At 49.0% G+C, this 22712-nt stretch overlaps 2 gene segments (V, D, J or C); both read left to right on the forward strand.

Moving 5' to 3' along the window:
- LOC102137723 (T cell receptor beta constant 1-like) overlaps positions 1-11976 on the forward strand; it is a 266137-nt gene extending 254161 nt beyond the window's left edge. The window contains 4 exon segments of the C gene segment in view: positions 10274-10660; positions 11099-11116; positions 11297-11403; positions 11733-11976. Coding sequence covers positions 10274-10660; positions 11099-11116; positions 11297-11403; positions 11733-11753 — 533 coding nt within the window.
- A 3298-nt stretch (positions 11977-15274) lies between these two features.
- LOC102133263 (T cell receptor beta constant 2-like) lies at positions 15275-21342 on the forward strand. The segment is given in 5 exon segments: positions 15275-15510; positions 19675-20061; positions 20557-20574; positions 20716-20822; positions 21114-21342. Coding segments are annotated over 5 exon segments (672 nt in total).
- The last annotated feature ends 1370 nt before the right edge of the window (positions 21343-22712 follow it).

The following is a 22712-nucleotide window of genomic DNA, read 5'->3' on the forward strand; positions in this document are numbered from 1 at the left end:
CCTCGGCCTCCTAAGGTGCTGGGATTACAGGCGTGAGCCACCACACCCAGACAGCAAACTGCATTTTAACATATCTTCCAGGTCTTCTGATGTCTGCTAAAAACCTGAGATTGGATATGGTAAAGACATCCTGAGACCAGTATTGAAACTGCCATTGCAAAATTGTAACTGAGACAGTGAAAGAGACCTGACCCAAACAACTCCATCTTGGTTTTCTTTTTTGTTGTTGTTGTTGTTGGTTTTTTTTTTTTTTTTTTTTTTTAGCTGGAGTCTCAACCTGTTGCCAGGCTGGAGTGCAGTGGCTTGATCTTGGCTCACTGCAACCTCTACCTCCCAGGTTCAAGTGATTCCCCTGCCTCAGCCTCCCCAGTAGCTGGAACTACAGGTGTGCACCACCATGCCTGGCTAATTTTTTTTTATTTTAGTACAGATGGGGTTTCACCATGTTGGCCAGCCTGGTCTTGAACTCCTGACCTCATGATCCACCTTCCTCTGCCTGCCAAAGTACTGGGATTATGGCCGTGACGACCGCGCCCAGCCTCCATCTTGCTTTTAACGTCCAAGTTGTCCTTATTCCTTCCCCAGCATAGGCTGAACTAACTTTGGGAAGAACTTAGTTTCTAGTTTGAAACAAAGATGATAACAGTCCTTTCCCACAACAAACCTCCTTTTTGCCTAGAGACTAGACTGTCTTTATAGGACTAACAAATTTGCCAAAAAATTAGAAATTATGGTTTAGGAGTCATGTAGCTGGATCCTGTGATTCCAAACCTCCCTAATTTGCTCCTGGGGATAACATCACTATTGTAAAACCTAAGATCAGGGCTTGAGATATTTTGCAGCCCCTGCACTCGATGGATCAGCTGGCACCACCCAGATGGATAAACTAGCTCATCTGGTCTTGTGGCCCCCACTCAGGAACTGACTCAGCACAAGAAAACAGCTGGGATTTCATCTCCAACCCAGCCTATCAGCACTCCTGACTTACTGCTTTCCCCTCCGCCCACCAAATTATCCTCTAAAACTTGGATCCTTGAATTCCTGGGGAGACGGCAAGATTTGATTTGAGTAATTACAAAACTCCAGTCTCCTACACAGCCTGCTCTGCATGAATTACTCTTTCTCTATGGCAATTCCCCTGTCTTGATAAATCGGCTCTGTCTACATAGTAGGCAAGGTGAACCTATTGGGCAGTTACAGTATCTCTCTGAAAACAACAGGCAGTAACTTTTTTTTTTTTTTTTTTTTTTTTTTTGAGACAGTCTCGCTCTGTCGCCAGGCTGGAGTGCAATGGTGGGTTCTCGGCTCACTGCAATCTCCGCCTCTCCGGTTCAAGTGTTTCTCCTGCCTCAGCCTCCCAAGTAGCTGGGATTATAGGCACACGCCACCACGCCCAGCTGATTTTTTGTATTTTTAGTAGAGAAAGGTTTTCACCATGTTAGCCAGGCTGGTCTCAAACTCCTGACCTCAGGTGATGCACCCGCTTCGGCTTCCCAAAGTGCTGGGATTACAGACGTGAGCCACCGCTCCAGGCTTCAGTCACTAACATTTTTACTGATTCTTCTGGCACCATGATTAACCCCGACACTCACTATCACATGCAATTCTCACAACCTCACGAGGTAGGTATTATTTTTCCCAGCTTACAGATAATGAGACAGAGTTTAAGAGGTTTATCCACGCTACAGGGCTGCTGGGAGCCCGGCAGTCTGGCCACAGGAGGTCGGCTTCACGGAGGGGCAGGGTTTGGCGGCATCCCCTGAATTTAAGGAGTCTTGGGGGCGCAGTGCTTCATCATCATTGGGCAACTCATTTTGGCCTCTTGGGGTTTCAGTTCCTCAACTGAGAACAAGGAATTTAGGTTGAAATGAACATGCTAGAAAGCTTTCAAGAATTGCACATGTAAAATGTTCTTTGCTTCTCTCCCCGTCTCCCACTTGCCCCAGACACAGAGGTGCGGGAGTAACCCTGCTTTCTTCCGCGTCCTGGCCCCACCACGCGCTGCGCATTCTTCTCGCCCCCTCAAGTGGCGGAGCTCAGATTGCAGGTACTTACGTCTCAAAAATAAGGAAAGGCTGCCCCCTGCTGCCCACATGGATGAATGACCCCCAACCTGATACCTGCCTAACTGGTTTTACAGGCTTTTATGGAAAAAACGCTCCATGTGCGCTTGGGCATGCCGTCCAGAGAGGCAAAACTGGGATAAACGCCATCGGAATTTTAAAAAGCCATGATGCCATATTATTTATAAGGCCAGTCTGGAGGAGGGCCCCCACTAGGTGATTAAAAGACGCTAACTTGAAGGATGAATTATTGATAAGTAAAAGAGGTGAGTAAGGCAGGAAAACATGCAGAAATAGATCAAAATAAACTGTGCATTTCAATTAGGAAGGGTACTGGGAAGAGGCTTTGACGCATTCCAATGGATGAGAGCAATCAACTTTTTTTTTTTTTTTTTTTTTTTTTTTGACAGAGTCTCTCTGTGTCACCCAGGTGCTGGAGTGCAGTGGTGTGATCTCGGCTCACTGCAACCTCCGCCTCCCAGATTCAAGCGATTCTCCTGCCTCAGCCTCCTGAGTAGCTGGGATTACAGGTGCGTGCCACCACGCCCGGCTAATTTTTTGTATTTTTAATAGAGATGGAGTTTCACTGTGTTAGCCAGGATGGTCTCGAACTCCCGACTTCATGATTCGCCCACCTTGGCCTCCCAAAGTGCTGAGATTACAGGTGTGAGCCACCGCGCGCGGCTGCAATCAACTTTTTATGCAGGTTTTTGGTAGCGTGTTGTGAGGTCCATCACTATTAATGCCCTGGATATACCATCTCCTCTTTTTCTTTCTTCACTAAGTTCGAAGGGCCATGCCCTGGCACCAAACTTATGGCACTCCTAGACTGCCGTCTGATGTTCACCACGGCTTACCTCTGCCCTGTTTTAGTCAGGGGACAAGCTGTGGTTCCCAAGCCTGGCATTGTAACAGAAACACCCAGGGTAATTTTCTGTTTGGTTGTTTATTTAAATAAATAAATAAGTAAACTCAGTTTTGGAGATTTTGACTCAATAGGTCATGAACACTACTCAGAAATCTGCATTTTTCACAGTTGTCCAAGTATTTAAGTCCCCACTGAGCAAATTCAGGACAAGGAAACAACTTCTTACATAAATTCTACATGACTTCATATATACCTTCATACATACATTTCTTTGGCAAAAAAAAAAAAAAAAAGACTTTGTAAATTAAACAAGTAGGTTTTTAAAGTAGCATATTTTATTTAAAGCCAAATTTTCTTGTTTTTTAGAATAGTTAAGTTTGACTTTCAATAGACAATAAAGCTATATGACCCTGAAATGGAAACAACACAGTAACGTTGACACGTTGACACAAGGAAATGTAACTTTTACTTCCACTTTGTTTCTGTCTACTCCATTCATTCTTTTCTTTTTTTTTTTTTTTTTTTTTTTTTTTTTTTTTTTGATAGAGTCTCACTGTGTCACCCAGGCTGGAGTGCAGTGGTGCGATCTTGGCTCACTGCAACCTACGCCTCCTGGGTTCAAGTGATTCTCCTACCTCAGCAGCCTCCAAAATAGCTGGGATAACTGGCACCCACCACAACACTCAGCTAATTTTTTTTTTTTTTTTTTTTTTGTACTTTCAGTGGAGATGAAGTTTTGCCATGTTGGTCAGGCTGGTCTCAACTCCTGGCCTCAGGTGATCTGCCTGCCTTGGCCTTCCAAGATGCTGGGATTACAGGGGTGAGCCACCGCGCCCGGCCTTCTCCACTCATTCTTAATAGGTCATCACTCTTGTCAGTTTCTGTTGTATCTTTATAGTGTTTCTGTATACAAAATCAAGTAAATACAAAAGTATAATTCTTCTTTTCCTCCCTCTGTTAGACAAAGGTGGCATCTGGTTTTGCTATCCTGCGACTTTCTCTTTTCCGGTTAATAATGTATCTTGGAGAATTTTTCCATAGCAATATAAAATATTTCCATTCTTTTTTAGCATTGAATATTACTCCACTGTGTGACCATATCACGGTTTATCCAGTCCCTTACTGATGGACCTATAATTCAATTTTGTCAGTCAAATTAGTGAAAAGTGTATTTTGTTGAATTTTTTTTTTAATTTTACATTTCTTATTGTGATTTTTTTTCCCCTGATAGTTAGGTACCATTTGTATTTATTTTTCTCTGAACAATTTACTCTTTGCCCATTTTTATCGGGCTGCTGGGTTATTTTCTTATTGATTTTTAGGAGCTTACCGTATGTTGAGGAGATTAGCCCTGATGGTGAGAACTGGGAATATTTTTCCCAAATTGTCATGTATATTTTGATTCTGTTTATATTTCACCGTGCAAGTGTGTCATCATTATGTAGTTAAGCTTGTCTTTTTTTTTCTGGATTTTAACTCAGAGCTTCAAACCCTCCAAGTGACACACAGCCTCGGGGTGGGGCCAGGGTAGTGACGGGGGCTGTGGCTTCCCTACAGGGAGGTGCCCCAACCTGGTGGCAGCTTGGAGAGGGGTGGGTACTGGAGAAGACCAGCCCCTTAGCCAAACAGCCTTACAAAGACACCCAGCTCTGAGGACCTCAAAACATCCTGAGAACAGTGCCCAGAGGCGAGAAGGAAGCCCCCAGCCTGGTCCATACCCCACCACCAACTTGCACAACGGGGAGTGATGTCACCCACCCTCCACTCCCCTCAAAGGAGCAGCTGCTTTGGTGGTTTCTCCCAGGCTCTGGTGGCGGACCCATGGGAGGGGCTTTTTGTACAAAGCTGTAACATTGTGGGGACAGGGGGGCCACAATGATTCAACTCTATGGGAAACCTTTACAAAAACCTCTCTGGCAGTCCCAACTCCCAGAGTCCCTCTTCTTTCCTCCTGGGTCACAGGTCTTAATGCAATTTGGTTCAGAATGCCTCTGCCTCACTCCTGATCACAGGTCACACCAAGACCATGGACAAGGACAGACCCAGATGAGAACTGAAGCTTCCCAAGCAGAGAGAGCTCAGACATAAGAAGAATGCCTCAGGAACCTCTCAAGTGGAGGACTCAGGGATAGTCCTGATACCCACAAAATTGAGACAGTCGGGTGGAAGGTTCATTGGAGGTGACCGGCTCTCCAGAGGATTTGGGAAGAAGTCAGGGCTACCTATAGATGGAGTCATAGGTTCTGGGCCTTGCCGTCCTCTGCAGGCCACGCCCTTTCCCTTTTGATGGACCCTCAGAGAGGGAGCATGAATGGGGTGTCCTTTGAGAAAGGGACCTAGGACCCTGTGGATGGACTCTCATTCTCCATGGTCCTAAAAAGCAAAAGTCAAAGTGTTCTTCTGTGCAATATGCAATACACATACAGCACAGGAGGAGATTTCTTAGCTCACTGTCCTCCACCCTAGCCAGGGCCCTCTCCCCACTCTATGCCTTGAATGTGATTTTCACCTTGACCCCTGTCACTGTGTGAACACTGAAGCTTTCTTTGGACAAGGCACCAGACTCACAGTTGTAGGTAAGACTTTTTCAGGTACTTTTGCAGATCCGTCATAGGGAAAAGTGGGTCCACGTTTCCTTTTAGAGTGGCTGTATCCTTATGTGCTAACTATGACTACACCTTCGGTTCAGGGACCAAGTTAACTGTTGTAGGTAAGGCTGGGGGTCTCTAGGAGGGGTGCGATGAGGGAGGACTCTGTCCTGGGAAATGTCAAAGAGAACGGAGATCCCAGCTCCTGAGGCCAGGTTAAGGGAGACGTCATCTCATGTCCCAGGAGCGAGTTCAGAGGAGGCTCCCTGTAAGGGCAAATCCACCCAGGCTTCCCAGAGGCTCTGAGCAGAGTCAGAGCTGAGCCCAGGCTGATGGGGCAGAAAAGGGAAGGGGAGGGTGCCTCTCCTCATAGTGCCCTGAGACAGGGGAGGCCAGAGAAAGCCCGGTGGGTAGTTAATGGGTCACAACACCTCTCCATCTATCTGCTTCACTAACAGAGGTTCTCTGTAGATTCTTCGTATATTCTTGTGCTGGATTTTATAGGAGGCCACTCTGTGTCTCTTTTTGTCACCTGCCCGGGTCTTGAGCAAGCTCTAGAAGGGAACGCAGAGTGCTGGAAGCAGAGCTGGTATCTCTGTAAGGGAAGAGTTCCATGAACTCCCAGCCTCTGCCTGAATCCCAGCTGTGCTCAGCAGAGGCTGCGCGGTTTTGAAGTGGCCCTGGGAGGCTGTGTTCTGGAAACACCGTGTATTTTGGAGAGGGAAGTCGGCTCACTGTTGTAGGTGAGTAAGTCACGACTGGACAGCTGGGAACTTGCAAAAAGGGGCTGGAATCCAGACAGAGCCTTGTCTCCAGTGCTTAGGTTAAAGCGTATTTTTATCAGGAAGACCTACGAGGGAGATGAGGAGGGGATAGCCTCCCTCTCCACTATTTTGTAGACTGCCTGTGCCAAGTTATGTTCCTCTACTGAGAGATGGGTAGACTCAGCTTGGAAGGGGTCACTTTGAGCATCTCCTGTCTCCTTGAAGGGTGCCAGTCATGGCCATGACAGGTAAAGGAGCCTCTGACCTTACCACCACGGTCCTGCCATTTCTCTCCCTCACACAGAAAGGAGAAAGTCACAGAAGAGGGAACCTGGGGGATCACACGGGGCCTCTTGGTCTGCTGACCACTGCGTTTCGGATTGTACCATTGTCCACCCCTCTACCTAGCAGGGTTAAAAATCTACTAGGGAACAGGAGAGGACCTGGCAGGTGGACTTGGGGAGGCAGGAGTGGAAGGCAGCAGGTGGCGGTTTTCCTCCCAGTCTTTAATGTTGTGCAACTAATGAAAAACTGTTTTTTGGCAGTGGAACCCAGCTCTCTGTCTTGGGTATGTAAAAGGCTTCTTTTGGGATAGTGTGTTATAAGGTTGGAGTTCCAGGAGGACCCCTTGGGGAGGGTAGACACTGAGAACACAGCCAAGAAAAGCTCAGAAAATGTGGGTCAGTGGAGTGTGTGGGGGGCCCCAGGAGTTCTGTGTGGGAGCAGCTTCTGGAAGGAAGGGCCCGCACCAGCTCCTCTGGGGTTTGCCACACTCATGATGCACTGTGTAGCAATCAGCCCCAGTATTTTGGAGATGGCACTCGACTCTCCGTCCTAGGTAAGTTGCAGAACCAGGGTGGTAGGGCCATTGTCCCTTGGAGGCGCAGTTCTCTGCTTCTCTTTCCAGCACTGGTGAGGAGGATTGAGTGAAATCTCTTACCCTGTGGAGTTCCACAGAGCTGTGCCTGCCTTCCCTTTTGGTGTGTCTTGGCTGACTCCTCTGTTTCTCTTCTCTAAGTCTTCAGTCCATAATCTGCCTCCTCACTCCCTTCTCGGCTCGTCCTCCCTCTTACGTGCATGGCTCTGCCTCTCCTAAGCCTCTTCCTCTTGCACCTCATGTCGCACAGTATGCTTAGGCCTTTTTCCTAACAGAATCCCTTTAGTCCAGAGCCGTGAATCCAGGCAGAGAAAGGCAGCCATCCTGCTGTCAGGGAGCTAAGACTTGCCCTCTGGCTGGAGATCTCCAGGTGGGTTTTATCTAAGCCTCTGCAGCTGTGCTCCTATAATTCGCCCCTCCACTTTGGGAACGGGACCAGGCTCACTGTGACAGGTATGGGGGCTCCACTCTTGACTCGGGGGTGCCTGGGTTTGACCGCAATTATCTGTTGCTGGGAAGGGAATTGGATGTAAGAATGGAGGTCAGGGTCACCCCTTCCTACCTGGAGCGCTGTGCCCTCTCCTCCCTTCCCTGGAGCTCTTCCAGCTTGTTGCTCTGCTGTGTTGGCTGCAGCTCCTCAGCTGTAGAGCTCCTTGCTTAGTCTTCAGGGCTGTGTGTTTTTTCGCTCTTCTTTTCATTGTTTTCTGGGACTCTTCTCATCTCTACTTTCTTAGTGGATATATTGTTTTACTTTCCCTTTTTTAAATTGCATCTTCTCCTTTTTTTTTTCTTCCCATTCTAACTCCAGTTCTGCGTTGTTGACTCCATTTGGTGACTAGCTCTGTCTTCTCTCTTAAGATTCTGCCCACTGCCAGCCTCCAGCACAGAACTCTGCTCATGCCCTCATCTTCCTCCTTCTTTCTCTACTAGTCTTAGACGATACATCTATGTCTTCCTGAGGTAGTTTAAAGGTTCATGAGCCAGGGGGCACCAGGCTGGGGAGACGAGTGGTTTCAGGGCTGCTCTTGAAGCCCGAGGGCAGAAGTCCCTGTCACAGCACTGGGTGAGCTGCAGGGAGTCTCTGAGGTGCCCCGTGCTTGGCAGGTGTTTGGGAGATAGGTCTGAAGAGAGTGTTACAACTGGAAACTGACATTATCTTAGCAACAGATAAGGTATAAAGAAGACAAAATGGGTAGGAGACTATTTTATTTTTTTTTTCTGAGATGGTGTCTAGCTCTGTTGCCCAGGCTGGAGTGCAGTGGCACGATCTCGGCTCACTGCAACCTCCGCCTCCTGAGTTGGAGTGATTCTCCTGGCTTGGCCTCCCAAGTAGCTGAGATTACAGGTTCCTGCCACCACACCCAGCTACTTTTTGCATTTTTAGTAGAGATGGGGTTTCACTGTGTTAGCCAGGCTGGTGTCGAACTCCTGACCTCGTTATCCGCCCTCCTCGGCCTCCCAAAGTGCTGTTATCATAAACGTGAGCCACCGCACCTGGCCGAGACTTCATTTTCTTAAGCCTCAGAATTTGTGCTGGAATAATAGCATAAAGGCCCCACCAGGAAGCCCTAGTACAACCTTCCTGATGCTGGGGAGGAAGCAGACAGGCCGTGGAACGGGCTTGGGATAGGATGAGGTCTAGGATGGAGACACAGACAAGGATGGAGGAATGGGACGCACAGGGTCTACCGAAGGTTAGGGGCTTGGGCAGACATTCACGTAGGTGGGGACACACACCAGGGAGTTGAGTGGAAAGTACAAATCACCAGATTCAAAGGCCTGGGTTCAAGGGGCTGTGGTGGGGGAGGTGTGCAATTTGAAAAGCAACTTAAGCTGCCTCCTTCTCTCTAAGACATAGAAACGGAAGGGACTAACTTATATGAAAATCCTTTGTAAAGGATTCCGTAAAGGATTCAACTAGTGGTGACAATCCTTTTCATTCCTGTTGTTTATCATCACTGGGTCACAGGGTTTGCCTTTTTCCAAACCTGCATCTCAATTTTCCCATCAAAAACATTTCCCAAATTTGGATAAAGAACCCATATCTAGACTTGCCACATTTCTGAACCAAAAGCTCACTCTCATGGTTGGAACAGAGCCAAGCAAAGGGCACGGTAAATTGTGGTTTCTTCCACTCCTCATGTGTCTTCAGATGAGATCATTCATTCCAAAGATCCCAGAAATTCTTTTTCTCCTCTGTCAAGCATGTGAAAGGGTCCAGAGCTCTGCAGTGTGAGCCTTCTACTGAAATGGCCCTTGGACTTTGTGGTTCATTCATACTCAATGGTCTAGCTTGCACTACTTTTGAAAATGCAAAGCTTAGCTGTAGATGGATTCCAATCCTGGCCAGGCAGGGTTGCTGGACACTCTGAGAGAAGAAAGGGTTAATCCCATGACCATCAGCTTCCATGGGATTTCAGCCATCCTGGACAAGCTACCACACCCTCCTGTGCCCCAGGGGAGGAGGAAATGTGGACCATCCCATCAGATATTGACGAGGTTTGGCTCTTTAAAGAGGGTTACATGCAAGAAAAGAAAATTTTTTAAAAAGGTGCTGCACAGGTGGGGGAGTCAGATGTGATGGAAAAGTGTCTTTTCTAGAAAAGAAAAGCTAATTCTAACATGTATTACTATCCCACGAGACAAATAAATACATTTTGATTTAAAAAAGGAAAATTATAATTAGAAAAAATCAATTTAGTTATTGTAATTATGCCACTAATGAGAGTCTCCTACCTCAAGTTTCAGGATTACATAGCCATGCACCAAGTAAGGCTTTGAAGAAGAAAGCTACACAGATAAATTATTTGGATAGATGATCAGACAAACCTCAGTAAAAGCAGCCAAGACAATCAGGATATAATGTGACCATAGGAAGCTGGGGAGACAGTAGGCAATGTGCATCCATGGGACAGCATAGAAAGAAGGGGCAAAGTGGAGAGAGAGCAACAAATACTAGGATGGTGACCCCAAAACAATGAGGGCCTAGAATGACATAATTGTGCTTCATTATGGCCCATTCCCAGCCCTCTCTCTCCCACACACACAGAGCCCCTACCAGGACCAGACAGCTCTCAGAGCAACCCTGGTTCCAACCCCTCTTCCCTTTCCAGAGGACCTGAAAAAGGTGTTCCCACCCAAGGTCGCTGTGTTTGAGCCATCAGAAGCAGAGATCTCCCACACCCAAAAGGCCACGCTGGTGTGCCTGGCCACAGGCTTCTACCCCGACCACGTGGAGCTGAGCTGGTGGGTGAACGGGAAAGAGGTGCACAGTGGGGTCAGCACGGACCCACAGCCCCTCAAGGAGCAGCCCGCCCTCGAGGACTCCAGATACTGCCTGAGCAGCCGCCTGAGGGTCTCGGCCACCTTCTGGCACAACCCCCGCAACCACTTCCGCTGCCAAGTCCAGTTCTATGGGCTCTCGGAGGATGACGAGTGGACCGAGGACAGGGACAAGCCCATCACCCAAAAGATCAGCGCCGAGGTCTGGGGTAGAGCAGGTGAGTGGGGCCTGGGGAGATGCCTGGAGGAGATTAGGTGAGACCGGCTACCAGGGCAAATGGAAAGATCCAGGTAGAGGACAAGACCAGATCCAAAAAGAAAGGAACCAGCACATACCATGAAGGAGAACTGGGCACCTGTAGTTCATTCTGCCAGATTCTCAGCCCAACAGAGCCAAGCAACTGGGTCCCCTTTCTATGTGACCTGTGTATCTGTCATCTGAGTGGTACCCCCCAGCCCCCTCAGTGCTGCCACCTGCCATGCATTGCAAGGACATTGTGGCTGACATTGGCACGGCAGAGGAAAGGAGGTGCTGGGCTGTCAGAGGAAGCTGGTCTGGGCCTGGGAGTCTGTGCCAACTGCAAATCTGACTTTACTTTTAATTGCCTATGAAAATGAGGTCTCTCATTTATTTTCCTCTTCCTGCTTTCTTTCAGACTGTGGCTTCACCTCGGGTAAGTAAGCCCTTCCTTTTTCTCTCCCTCTCTCATGGTTCTTGATCTAGAACCAAGGCATGAAGAACTCACAGACAACGGAGGGTGGAGGGTGGAGGGTGGAGGGTGGAGGGTGGAGGGTGGGAGAGACCAGAGCTATCTGTGCACAGGTATCCACCTGTCCTTCCTCCCTGCCAACAGTGTCCTACCAGCAAGGGGTCCTGTCTGCCACCATCCTCTATGAGATCCTGCTGGGGAAGGCCACCCTGTATGCTGTGCTGGTCAGTGCCCTCATGTTGATGGCCATGGTAAGCAGGAGGGCAGGATGGGGCTAGCAGGCTGGAGGTGACACATTGACACCAAGCAACTCAGACCCAGAAGTATAGAGTCTCTGCTAGGATTGGAGCTGGGCAGTAGGGAGGGAAGAGGTTTCATTCAGGTGCCTCAGAAGATAGCTTGCACCTCTGTAGGATCACAGTGGAAGGGTCATGCTGGGAAGGAGAAGCTGGAGTCACCTGAAAATCCAATGGATGTTGTGATGAGCCTTACTATTTGTAAGGTCAACGGACCCTACTACTTCCTCTCAATCCTCACAACTCCTGGCTCTTAATAACCCCCAAAGCTTTCTCTTCTGCAGGTCAAGAGGAAGGATTTCTGAAGGCAGCCCTGGAAGTGGAATTAGGAGCTTCTAACCCGTTGTGATTTCAATATACATTCTTCTTTTGCCAGTGCTTCTGAAGAGCTGCTCTCACCTCTCTACATCCCAATAGATACCCACTATGTGCATGCACGCCTGCACACTCACGGCTGAAATCTCCCTAACCCAGGGGCACCTTAGCATTCCTAAGTGACTAAGCCAATAAAAATGTTCTGATCTGGCCTGACTCTGAGTTGTGAATGTCTGGATAGCTCCTTGGCTGTCTCTGAACTCCCCGTGACTCTCCCCATTCAGTCAGGATAGAAACAAGAGGTACTCAAGTAAAATGCAGACTCTTCACATAAGAAGAGTAAGGGGCCCACCTTGAGATCAATAGCAGAGGTTAATTCAATGTGAAAGGCAGTGATGGGAGCTGAAGAAGTTACTCCTAGAACAGCCTAGGAAGACACAGATGTTGAGTATAGGAATTTTCTATATCCAACTATACTGTTCTGCCCAGAAAAGACGTGTTCAGAGGAAGAGCCAACCTATACAGGTGTATTCACCCTCCAGCTGGCCATGTCCCCATGACTAACAAAGCTGGGTTCCATATGCATCACCCACCTTCCTCGCAGCTATCTTACCGAGCACTCCATTCATCCTCATTGGTTCACCAAGTTGATTTCCCAGCTCTGAAGAAGAGATGCTCTGACTTGGAAACTTATTTTCAATGGAAGATGTGTCCTCCAGTTTCACTTACCAATCTGTTTATAAATTTCTCTCTAGTGAATTAAACCAGTGTGAAAATGTCCCCTGATCATTCCCAGAAGGATAGAAAATAAAGTTATCTAAAACTGGGAATCAGCCCCATCCCTACTTTTAGAATTCCTTCAAAAGCTCTCCGTTGTTTCACTGTCACCATGGTGATGGAGTGCCAAATCCTAAAGGTGGCACAGAAGACCTGATGATTATCCCCATCTCCTTCCACACTCTCCTCACTTCTCTCATCCCTGAAGCCCCTGAGCTTCTTCTTTCAAGACACTTTGCACATGCTCTTCCTCCTGGGGTGATAAAGTACTCTTCTCCCCATGGTAACTCTTGTTTAGACTTAAAGATTTAGCTTCTATGTCTTCCCCTCCAAAAAGCTTTCTCTGGCCCTTTCTTGCCCCTTCCTTACCTCTTCTTCCCCTGAAGCTGGATTAAATACACCCTTTATTTTGCTATCACAGTGCCTTGTGCATAACCTTCTTTGTGATACATCACACTTGCTGGAAACTACCTCTTTATTTGTCTGATACCCCCAGGGACTATGAACTCCTTGTTAACAAGGATGCATTTGATGATAGTATCCCAGGGCTATAGTATAGAACCTCAGTTTAGTGTAGACACCACATAGGTATGTATGAATAAAAAACTGAATAAATGAGTGAACCCAAAATCACCCAACCCGGGAGCAATCATCACCATAAGTCTTGCCTGAAATAGCCATTACCCTTCCATTTATAGGACTACACCACACAGTCTTCCCTCTTTGTTGCAACACATACATGCATTCAAAGATGCATGTGTGCATGTATGCACACGTGTGTATATATATATATGTTTATATTTACACACATGTACACACATCCACTCACTAAACACATATCCCTGCGATGTGTTATCAACTTCCAAGAAAATTAAGATACCCAATTACAGTCCCCAAGAAGCTTATCTGTGCACAGAGCGACTCAATCATGAACAGAAAGAGTCGCATGCAAGTCCATGCTTTGAAAGAGCAACATGAACTGCTTACTAAAATGTAGTCAGAGAATGGTCCTCAATTTCTTACTGGGATAATCAGGAAAGAGTCTGAGAAGGTGGCAATCTCTTCAAAGGAAGAATTGGTCTCAGTTGTTCATTCCAGAGAATGGCCATGCTGATCAGAGGCATGAACAAAAGCCCTAATGACATGGTTAGGTACCTCTGGGTAGGCCCATTTAGCTGGTTGCAAGGTTCAGAAATGGGAGTAATCAAAATTAGTGCTGGAAAGGCAGGTTGGTGCATGCCACTCTGGGAATAAACTTATCTCCATGCAACCAGCATGGAGCCTGCACATGGTGGAAGTTCACTAAACACTTGTGGAGTAAATGAGGACTCTGGAGTTTGGACTTTGTTCAGGAAGCAACAGAACAAAAGAAAATTACAGAGGTTTCTGGATTGTTTGTCCTCCTGTCATATGGTGCCATCCACTGCTCTGCGGATTTTCCTATGAGCTGCCCTGCCACCCCTCGCTCCTCCCACCCACTTCACTATAAATGCCAGTCTGAGCAGATGGGCACAGTGAGCCCCCCCAGGGAGATCCAGTGACATAGATGGTCTGCTCAGGGTGGTGCCTGTTCCAAGGAGGGGCCCCTCCACCCCCCCCACCATTACCATCACTGTGACTTTCCCCAAGCCCTTCCCATTTTAATTTACTGCCTTTGTCTTTTCCAAGCCCCACACAATCAGACTAACCTCTGCCACCTGCGCTTCCTGCCTCTGCCCAGTGGTTGGGGGAGGGAGACTATCAGGGAGGAAACATTTTTGTATCACGGTGTAACATTGTGGGGACTGGGGGGAGCACAATGATTCAGGTAGAGGAGGTGCTTTTACAAAAAACCCTGCTGCCAAAAACATCCCCACCCAGCCCAGGGAATGCAGCTACCAGGTGGGAAGAGGTCTCTGGGGCTGTTCCCAGCTGTTGTCTTGCAGGGTCCTCCAACCCAGCGAGCCCCTGTCCATCTTCCTGTCCACACTCAGCTTCCTAGAAATAAGAAGGCCAAGACAGCGAAGTGGGATTATCACTCAGCACTTTTAATAAAACTTGTTCTTGACAAAGTACTTGCACATGCATTATTTATTAAGACTGATGAAAACCCTGAGGGAAAGATATTGTCCCATTTTTCCGATGAGGAAACTGAGATCAGAGAGGTTACAGGTCATACAACTAGGAAGAGGCAAGGTCCAGCCTGCAACATCGCCCAGCTTCAGCCTTTCCAGTACCACCAATGCCCCTTCAGATTTCGAATCCACTGTGTTGTCCCCAAGCCAAGTGGATTCTCCTCTGCAAATTGGTGGTGACCTCATGCAAGATCCACGTTACCGTGTCCAGCTAATTCGAGACAGGAAGAGACAGGCTCAGGAAAGAGAGGGAGGGTGTGCTCTCTACCCGTGCTAAGGAAGGTGGGGAAGGAGAAGGAATTCTGGGCAGCCCCTTCCTGCTGTGCTCCTACGGTGAGCAGTTCTTTGGGCCAGGCACACGGCTCACCGTGCTAGGTAAGAAGGGGGCTCCAGGTGGGAGAGAGGGAGGGCTGCCCAGCCTGGACGACCCCAGAACCCTGTTCTTAGGGGAGTGGACACTGGGCCATCCAGGGCCCTCCTCGGCGAAAGCGGGGTTTGCGCCAGGGTCCCCAGGGCTGTGCTAACACCGCGCAGCTGTTCTTTGGAGAAGGCTCTAGGCTGACCGTGCTGGGTAAGGAGGCGGTTGGGGCTCCGGAGCGCTCCGAGAGGGCGGGATGGGCAGAGTTGAGCAGCTGCCCCACTCCGAGAGGGGCTGTGCTGAGAGGCGCTGCTGGGCGTCTGGGCCGAGGACTCCTGGTTCTGGGTGCTGGGAGGGCGATGGGGCTCTCAGCGGTGGGAAGGACCCGAGCTGAGTCTGGGATAGCAGGGCGGGCAGCACCGGTTTTTGTCCTGGGCCTCCAGGCTGTGAGCACAGATCCGCAGTATTTTTGCCCAGGCACCCGGCTGACAGTGCTCGGTAAGCGGGGGCTCTCGCGGAAGCCCGGGAACCGGGGAGGCCGGGGGCATAGCAGGGCCAGTTTTTGTGCTGCGTCTCGGGGCTGTGAGCCAAAACACTCAGTACTTCGGCGCCGGGACCCGGCTCTCAGTGCTGGGTAAGCTGGGGGCGCCGGGGGACCTGGGGAGAGACGGCGCTCGGGTTTTTGTGTGGGGCTCGGGGGCCGTGACCAAGAGACCCAGTACTTCGGACCAGGCACGCGGCTCCTGGTGCTCGGTGAGCGCGGGCCGCAGGGGCGCGGGCGCGGGCGGCTTGGGTCCGGTTTTTGTGGGGAGTCCGCTGGCTGTGCTCTGGGGCCAGCGTCCTGACTTTCGGGGCCGGCAGCCGGCTGACCGTGCTGGGTGAGTTGCCGCGGGAACATCCGGACGGCGGGGTCCGGGTGGAAGGTGGCTGCTTCGCGGCACCTGGTCCCGCCCTGTGCTAGGAGACCTGGGCTGGGTCCCCAAGGTGGGCAGGAGCTCAGGGAGCCTTAGTGGTTTGCGTGCCGGGGTGCACCTCCGTGCTCCTACGAGCAGTACTTCGGGCCGGGCACCAGGCTCACAGTCATAGGTGAGATTCGGGCGTCTCTCCACCTCCCAGCCCCTGGGTCCCCGGGGTCGGAGGGCAGACCGGAGCTGGAGGAGCTGGGTGTCCGGAGCGGGAGGAGCTGCGTGTCCGGGGTCAGCTCTGCAGCGTCACCTCCCCGCTCCTGGGAAGACACTGGGAAAGAGGGAGGGGGTGGGCAGGTGCTCAGAGTCCGGGAAGCTGAGCAGAGGGCGAGGCCGCTTTTAATCTTTTCTCTGGGGTGTTTAGAGAGAAGGCGAACGATAGAGAAGAGAGAATTTGTTAGGATTCTGGGAGAGGCGAAACTGGAGAGGACGAAGGGAAATCCTGGTTTGGGGAATGGGTAGGAATGTGGGTAACTGCTACTGGTAGGCAAAAAGAGCTGAGAGGGCTGGGAGCAGTGCGGGTGGGCAGGGGTCAGCATTGCGGGCAGGCGGGTGGATGTCAGGTGGCAGAAATCCTGCAGCCGAGGGTGCAGTAGAACACAGCAGAAAAAGCCTGCCAAACAAAAGTGGGACAGAGAGGCCAAAAAGAGAGATGAACATGAGTCAGTAAAGAATGAAAGTTTACTCTTTACAAGTGTAGATCTATAATCCGACTTAAAACTCCTGTTCCTGGTTCCTATTCCTCCTAAGCCAGAGATCCCTGGGTCCAGGGTGAGGGCACACTATTCATGCTTGCCCATGGGCTGGTCAGCAAAGAGGTGCTGACCTGAGAGTAGGGCACATAACCTCAGCCACTGGGGTATACTTACCACCCCTGCCTCCATGTAGCTCCCTCCCCTATCCTGAAATCTCCCTTTAGCAGACTAAGTATTCTAGGATAAACAGCCCAGATGTTCAGGGAGTTCATTTGCCACAAACACACATTTAAAATGCGGATATTTTTGCCTGAGAGACAAGGAAAATTCTCTGGAAGATTTTAGGCCCTGAGAGCTGAAAAGGGGCCCTAAACGTTACCTGGTGAGGACTGCCCTGAGGCCAGAGAAGAGAACTCACGATATTGGTATATTAACCTGTACCACTTGTAATTAGGCTGTCATTAAGCCGGGTGTAATAGGGCTCAGCTACAGTGAAGTGTATCCAGAGGAAATGTAGGGTTCCTGCAGTCAACTGGGATGCAGAAAAGACCCAGACTTGAGAGCCAGATAAAGGCCGAGTTTGAACCTCTGGTTCTTTTTTGATGTGGTGACCTTGGGCAAATTAATGTGTGTATCTCAGTTTCCTCAACTATAAAATATAATGAACAATACCTACCACTTACTATTGCTGTGAAGAAGAAAAGAGAATCAACATGTAGAGTGCACAGATTATTGATGTAATTCAATGCTTCTTTTCCCCATCCTCCTAGGAGGTCACTAGGGAGGCAGGGGGAAGGGTCAGCCCAGTGCCAAAGGATGGGCAGGATCTGGAGTATGGAAATGGAGTAAGGCTGTGTCTGTGTTAGAGGTGGGTTGGGAAGATGTGAGACAAACATCACAATTTTGCCTAAGGTGAACCCAACCCACAAGTCCACAGGCCAACAGCAGCTCACTAGTGCACACACTTACACCAGCAGCTCACTAGTGCACACACTTACACCGGCAGCTCACTAGTGCACATACTTACACCAGCAGCTCACTAGTACACACTTACACCAGAAGCTCAGTACACACACACCCTCAGCTTGCTAGTACACACACTTACACAAGAAGCTCACTAGTATACACTTACACCAGTAGCTCACTAGTCCACACACTTACACCAGAAGCTCACTAGTATACACACTTACGCCCACAGAGACAAGCCCCACACCACAGGGACTCACAAATGCAGGAGAGTTGCCCCTGCCCTCATGTACAGATAGTGTGTTGGTGTGCGGTGAGAGGCGGCTAGTATTCACCATGCCTATTGCATCAGTAACTATTCTACAGAACAGCATGCATGGTCAAGGGACATTTTTAATTTTTACAATGGGGACTGAGTGTTTGCTAAATGAAGAGATCAAAGGAGTGCATTCTGGAGGGCTGGTGGACTCCCAGAGCCAGGGCTTTTGAGATGAGAGTGAAAATAAGCAGGTTGAGAGCAGAAAGAAAGAAAGTGCTGCAGATAGAAGTTAGGATATCATCATTTAGCCCCAGCCCAGCTAGTAAAGACTTAGAAGCATAGTGGTAATTAGCAAGGTAGGAGTTGTGGGGAGGAAGGGAAATTGACATGATGGGAAGCAGGACCAGCTACAGAATTTGCAGGATCAGCTCAAAATGAAAATGCGGGGGCTCTTGTGAAAAAACGACTTAGGATTTCAAAATGGTGACAGCAGCGCACTAAACCAAGCAGAGAGCCCTTCCAGCAGGAGGCCCCATGGGGACCCAGGAAGGAGGTCACATCCACACAAATCTGAAGAAATGTCAGAATAAATTTTCTCCATTGTCCAGGAGATTCGGAATAGGTTCTCCTAAGACTGATATTTCTTCACTTTAATAGAGTTGCTCAGAAATGAAAAATAATCAATGGGAAGAAAAAGAAAAAAAAAGATAAGATGAGTAGGAGGGCAGGTCCAAAAGAAGTAATTCAACCAAATGAGAAGGTTCCTCAGGGATTAAAGGGGATGCATTTACATGTCATCCCTAAGAATCTACAAAGGATATGCTCAGGACAGAAACTGTATCAACACAACTAGTAGCAAGAAATTACTCTGATCATATCAGATGTTTATTTGGGGAACTTGCTAGTAGAAAAAAAAATACATATAATATTTGGATGCAAAGGGACACAGAAGGTTGAAGGGTCCCTAATTTTGAAATAAGGGAAAATACTATCTGTCTGAGCTGAGAAAACTCAGGAGTACCTGGAGGCAGAGGAATGGATAAGATGACATCATGCACCACAAAAAGAAAAAACCTCACATTCTCATGAACACACTGTAAAACCAAAGGCTGTCCTAAGCAAAAAATAGTCCATTTGTAAATCTAAAGAAAGTCCCTAGTTCCAAAATGCCTCCCTCATCCCAGATTCCCCTTCCTTCCTAGCACCTTAGATTTTATATAAATAACGTCCTTGGGAGGGGGCTTTTTGAATTCGTACATAATTTAACCTTTACACACTTTCTGCAAAGTCAGAACGGTGATTCATACTTCACAAGCAGAAAAAAGTGATAGGAATTTCTGTCTTAAAAGTCTTGTTGGTGGACAAAGGAAGTTCTAGGATTTGGATCTTGATTTTTGGGGTTCCAATCCCTTGCTCCAGTTAAAAAACTACCACATAAAATGGTGAGAAGTAGGTAGGCAAGTTGTTATTGATGGAGAGGAAATCAAATAATGGCAATGAAGAGACATTGCCTAGAATGTTAGGCAGTGCCTAATTGGGAGATGGACAGACAATGGATAGTGCCAACCCATAGGGTGGATACAAAAGACAAGCAAGGAAGGGGTAGAACCATCAAAGAGGAATAGGCTGGTGACTCCAAAGCAAGGAGGACTTAGTAACATAATTGTGCTTCATTATGGTCCTTTCCCAGCCCTCTCTCTCTCACATACACAGAGCCCCTACCAAGACCAGATAGCTCTCAGAACAACCCTAGCCCTATCCCCTCTTCCCTTTCCAGAGGACCTGAAAAAAGTGTTCCCACCCAAGGTCGCTGTGTTTGAGCCATCAGAAGCAGAGATCTCCCACACCCAAAAGGCCACGCTGGTGTGCCTGGCCACAGGCTTCTACCCCGACCACGTGGAGCTGAGCTGGTGGGTGAACGGGAAAGAGGTGCACAGTGGGGTCAGCACGGACCCACAGCCCCTCAAGGAGCAGCCCGCCCTCGAGGACTCCAGATACTGCCTGAGCAGCCGCCTGAGGGTCTCGGCCACCTTCTGGCACAACCCCCGCAACCACTTCCGCTGCCAAGTCCAGTTCTATGGGCTCTCGGAGGATGACGAGTGGACCGAGGACAGGGACAAGCCCATCACCCAAAAGATCAGCGCTGAGGCCTGGGGTAGAGCAGGTGAGTGGGGCCTGGGGAGATGCCTGGAGGAGACTGGGTGAGGCCAGCTACCAGGGAAGATAAAAAGATCCATGTAAAGGACAAGACTAGATCCAGAAGAAAGTCAGAGTGGACAAGGTGGGACGATCAAGGAAGTGTGCACTTCCTCCCCAAGAAGCACAGAGGCTGAATGGAGCACCTCAAGCTCATTCTTCCTTCAGGTCCTGACACCTTAGAGCTCAGCTCTCAGGTCCCCCTGAGGACAAGCCATACAGCTCAACACCTGAGTGGTGTGTGGCCCATCCCCTTCTGGGGTCCTGGTTTCCTAAGATCATAGTGACCACGTCGCTGGCACTGGAGCAGCATGAGGGAGACAGAACCAGGGCTATCAAAGGAGGCTGACTTTGTACCATCTGATATGCATGTGCTTGTGGCCTGTGAATCTGTGATGTAAGGCTCAGTGTCCTTACAAAGCAGCATTCTCTCATCCATTTTTCTTCCCCTGTTTTCTTTCAGACTGTGGCTTCACCTCTGGTAAGTGAGTCTCTCCTTTTTCTATCTTTCACCGTCTCTGCTCTGTAACAAGGGCATGGAGAATCCACAGACGTGGGGGCGTGAGGGAGGCCAGAGCTACCTGTGCACAGGTACCTACATGCTCTCTGTTCTTGTCAACAGAGTCTTACCAGCAAGGGGTCCTGTCTGCCACCATCCTCTATGAGATCTTGCTAGGGAAGGCCACCTTGTATGCCGTGCTGGTCAGTGCCCTCGTGCTAATGGCCATGGTAAGGAGGAGGGTGGGATCGGGCAGATGATGGGGGCAGGGGATGGAACATCACACATGGGCATAAAGGAATCTCAGAGCCGCGGCACAGCCTAATATATCCTATCATCTCAATGAAACCATAATGAAACCAGACTGGGGAGAAAATGCAGGGAATATCACAGAATGCATCACTGGAGGATGGAGACAGCCAGCGAACCCTACTCAAATCAGGCCTCAGAGCCCACCTCCCCTGCCCTATCCCTGCTGCGCCATAGCCCCTGAGACCCTGAAAATGTCCTCTCTTCCGCAGGTCAAGAGAAAGGATTCCTGAGGCTAGCTCCAAAACCATCCCGGGTCATTCTTCATCCTCACCCAGGATTCTCCTGTACCTGCTCCCAATCTGTGTTCCTAAAAGTGATTCTCTCTCTGCTTCTCATCTCCTTATGTGAATACTTCCCTCTTTTTCTATTTCCCTGAAGATTGAGCTCCCAACCCCCAAGTTTGAAAAAGACTAAACCAATAAAAAATGGTTGTGCTGAGCCTGGTTGCATTTCAGGAGTGTCTGTGGAGCTCTGCTCATCGCTGACCTATCTTCTAATTTAGGGAAAGCAGCATCCACTTCGGCATCCAAAGTGACTAGCCCTCTCTCCACCCTATGCTGCTTTCTCCCGTTCATCCTGATGGAAGTCCTCAAACACCATTTCCAAACCCAGGCATTCTGGGTCCCCACTGGATGGTTAGTCTGAAGGGCAATGGCTGGGCTCTGGAAAACCAGCAAGATGAGGACAGAGAGGAAGGCACACAGTAAACCACAACCCCTTACCCAGTGTAGGACAGAGGATTGGGGCAGACCTATGGGTTACAATATCTAGTCATTGCCGGGCGCAGTGGCTCACGCTTGTAATCCCAGCACTTTGGGAGGCTGAGGTGGGCGGATCACGAGGTCAGGAGATCGAGACCACCCTGGCTAACACGGAGAAACCCCGTCTCTACTAAAAATACAAAAAAATAGCCAGGCGTGGTGGCAGGCGCCTGTAGTCCCAGCTACTCGGGAGGCTGAGGCAGGAGAATGGCGTGAACCCAGGAGGCGGAGCTTGCAGTGAGCCGAGATTGCGCCACTGCACTCCAGTCTGGGTGACAGAGCGAGACTTCGTCCCCCCGCCAAAAAAAAAAAAAACAACAATATCTAGTCATTTCCCAATTCCAGATTAAAGTGTCACATGTTATATACATTCGTGTATAGTCTTAACACCTCCAGCTTATCTTGTTTCAGGATTTGGGCTTAAAATTGAGTGCTACTCTGCATGTCTAGGTTGAAATACTAGAGAAGGCAGAGTTGAGACAACTGATATGTAAAGCCTGGGGATGAGTGATTTCCCAGGAGCAAGACACACCAAGTCAGGAGCAATGGGACATAGGGCCCAGTGGGGGCTGAAGTGCTATGTTCAGAGTAGCCCGTCCAATGGGCTTCTGCATTTGATGAATGGAAACTCAATCACTCCAAACACAAGGTGTTAACTGCTCCTACTTGGGCAAAGACAGTTATCCTGACAAGGTAAATTCTGCATACAGGCTGAATGCATTGTGGTAAAACACTACATGAATGGGATTAAAGAAAAGGGGGCCTGTAACAGTGAGAGGGGCTGAGAGAGGCCATATCAAAATTAGTTGAGGCAGACTGTCAGGGAAGAGAAGCGAAGTCCGAAAGCAGAGAAAGGGTGGGAAAGAGGAGGGAGCCCTTTGTTGAGAGCCTGCTTGCTTCAGGCGTTGGGCTGGACACTGCTACCTGTGCTGTCTGCATCTATACCATGATCCCAGAAGCAGGTATTATTTTCCCTATGTTATAGATGTGGAAACTGAAGATTACAGATCAAATTACTTATGAGTGGTGAAACCATGGCATGTTCTG

The sequence above is a fragment of the Macaca fascicularis genome, chromosome 3, assembly GCF_037993035.2.
Source record: "Macaca fascicularis isolate 582-1 chromosome 3, T2T-MFA8v1.1".
NCBI lineage: Eukaryota > Metazoa > Chordata > Mammalia > Primates > Cercopithecidae > Macaca > Macaca fascicularis.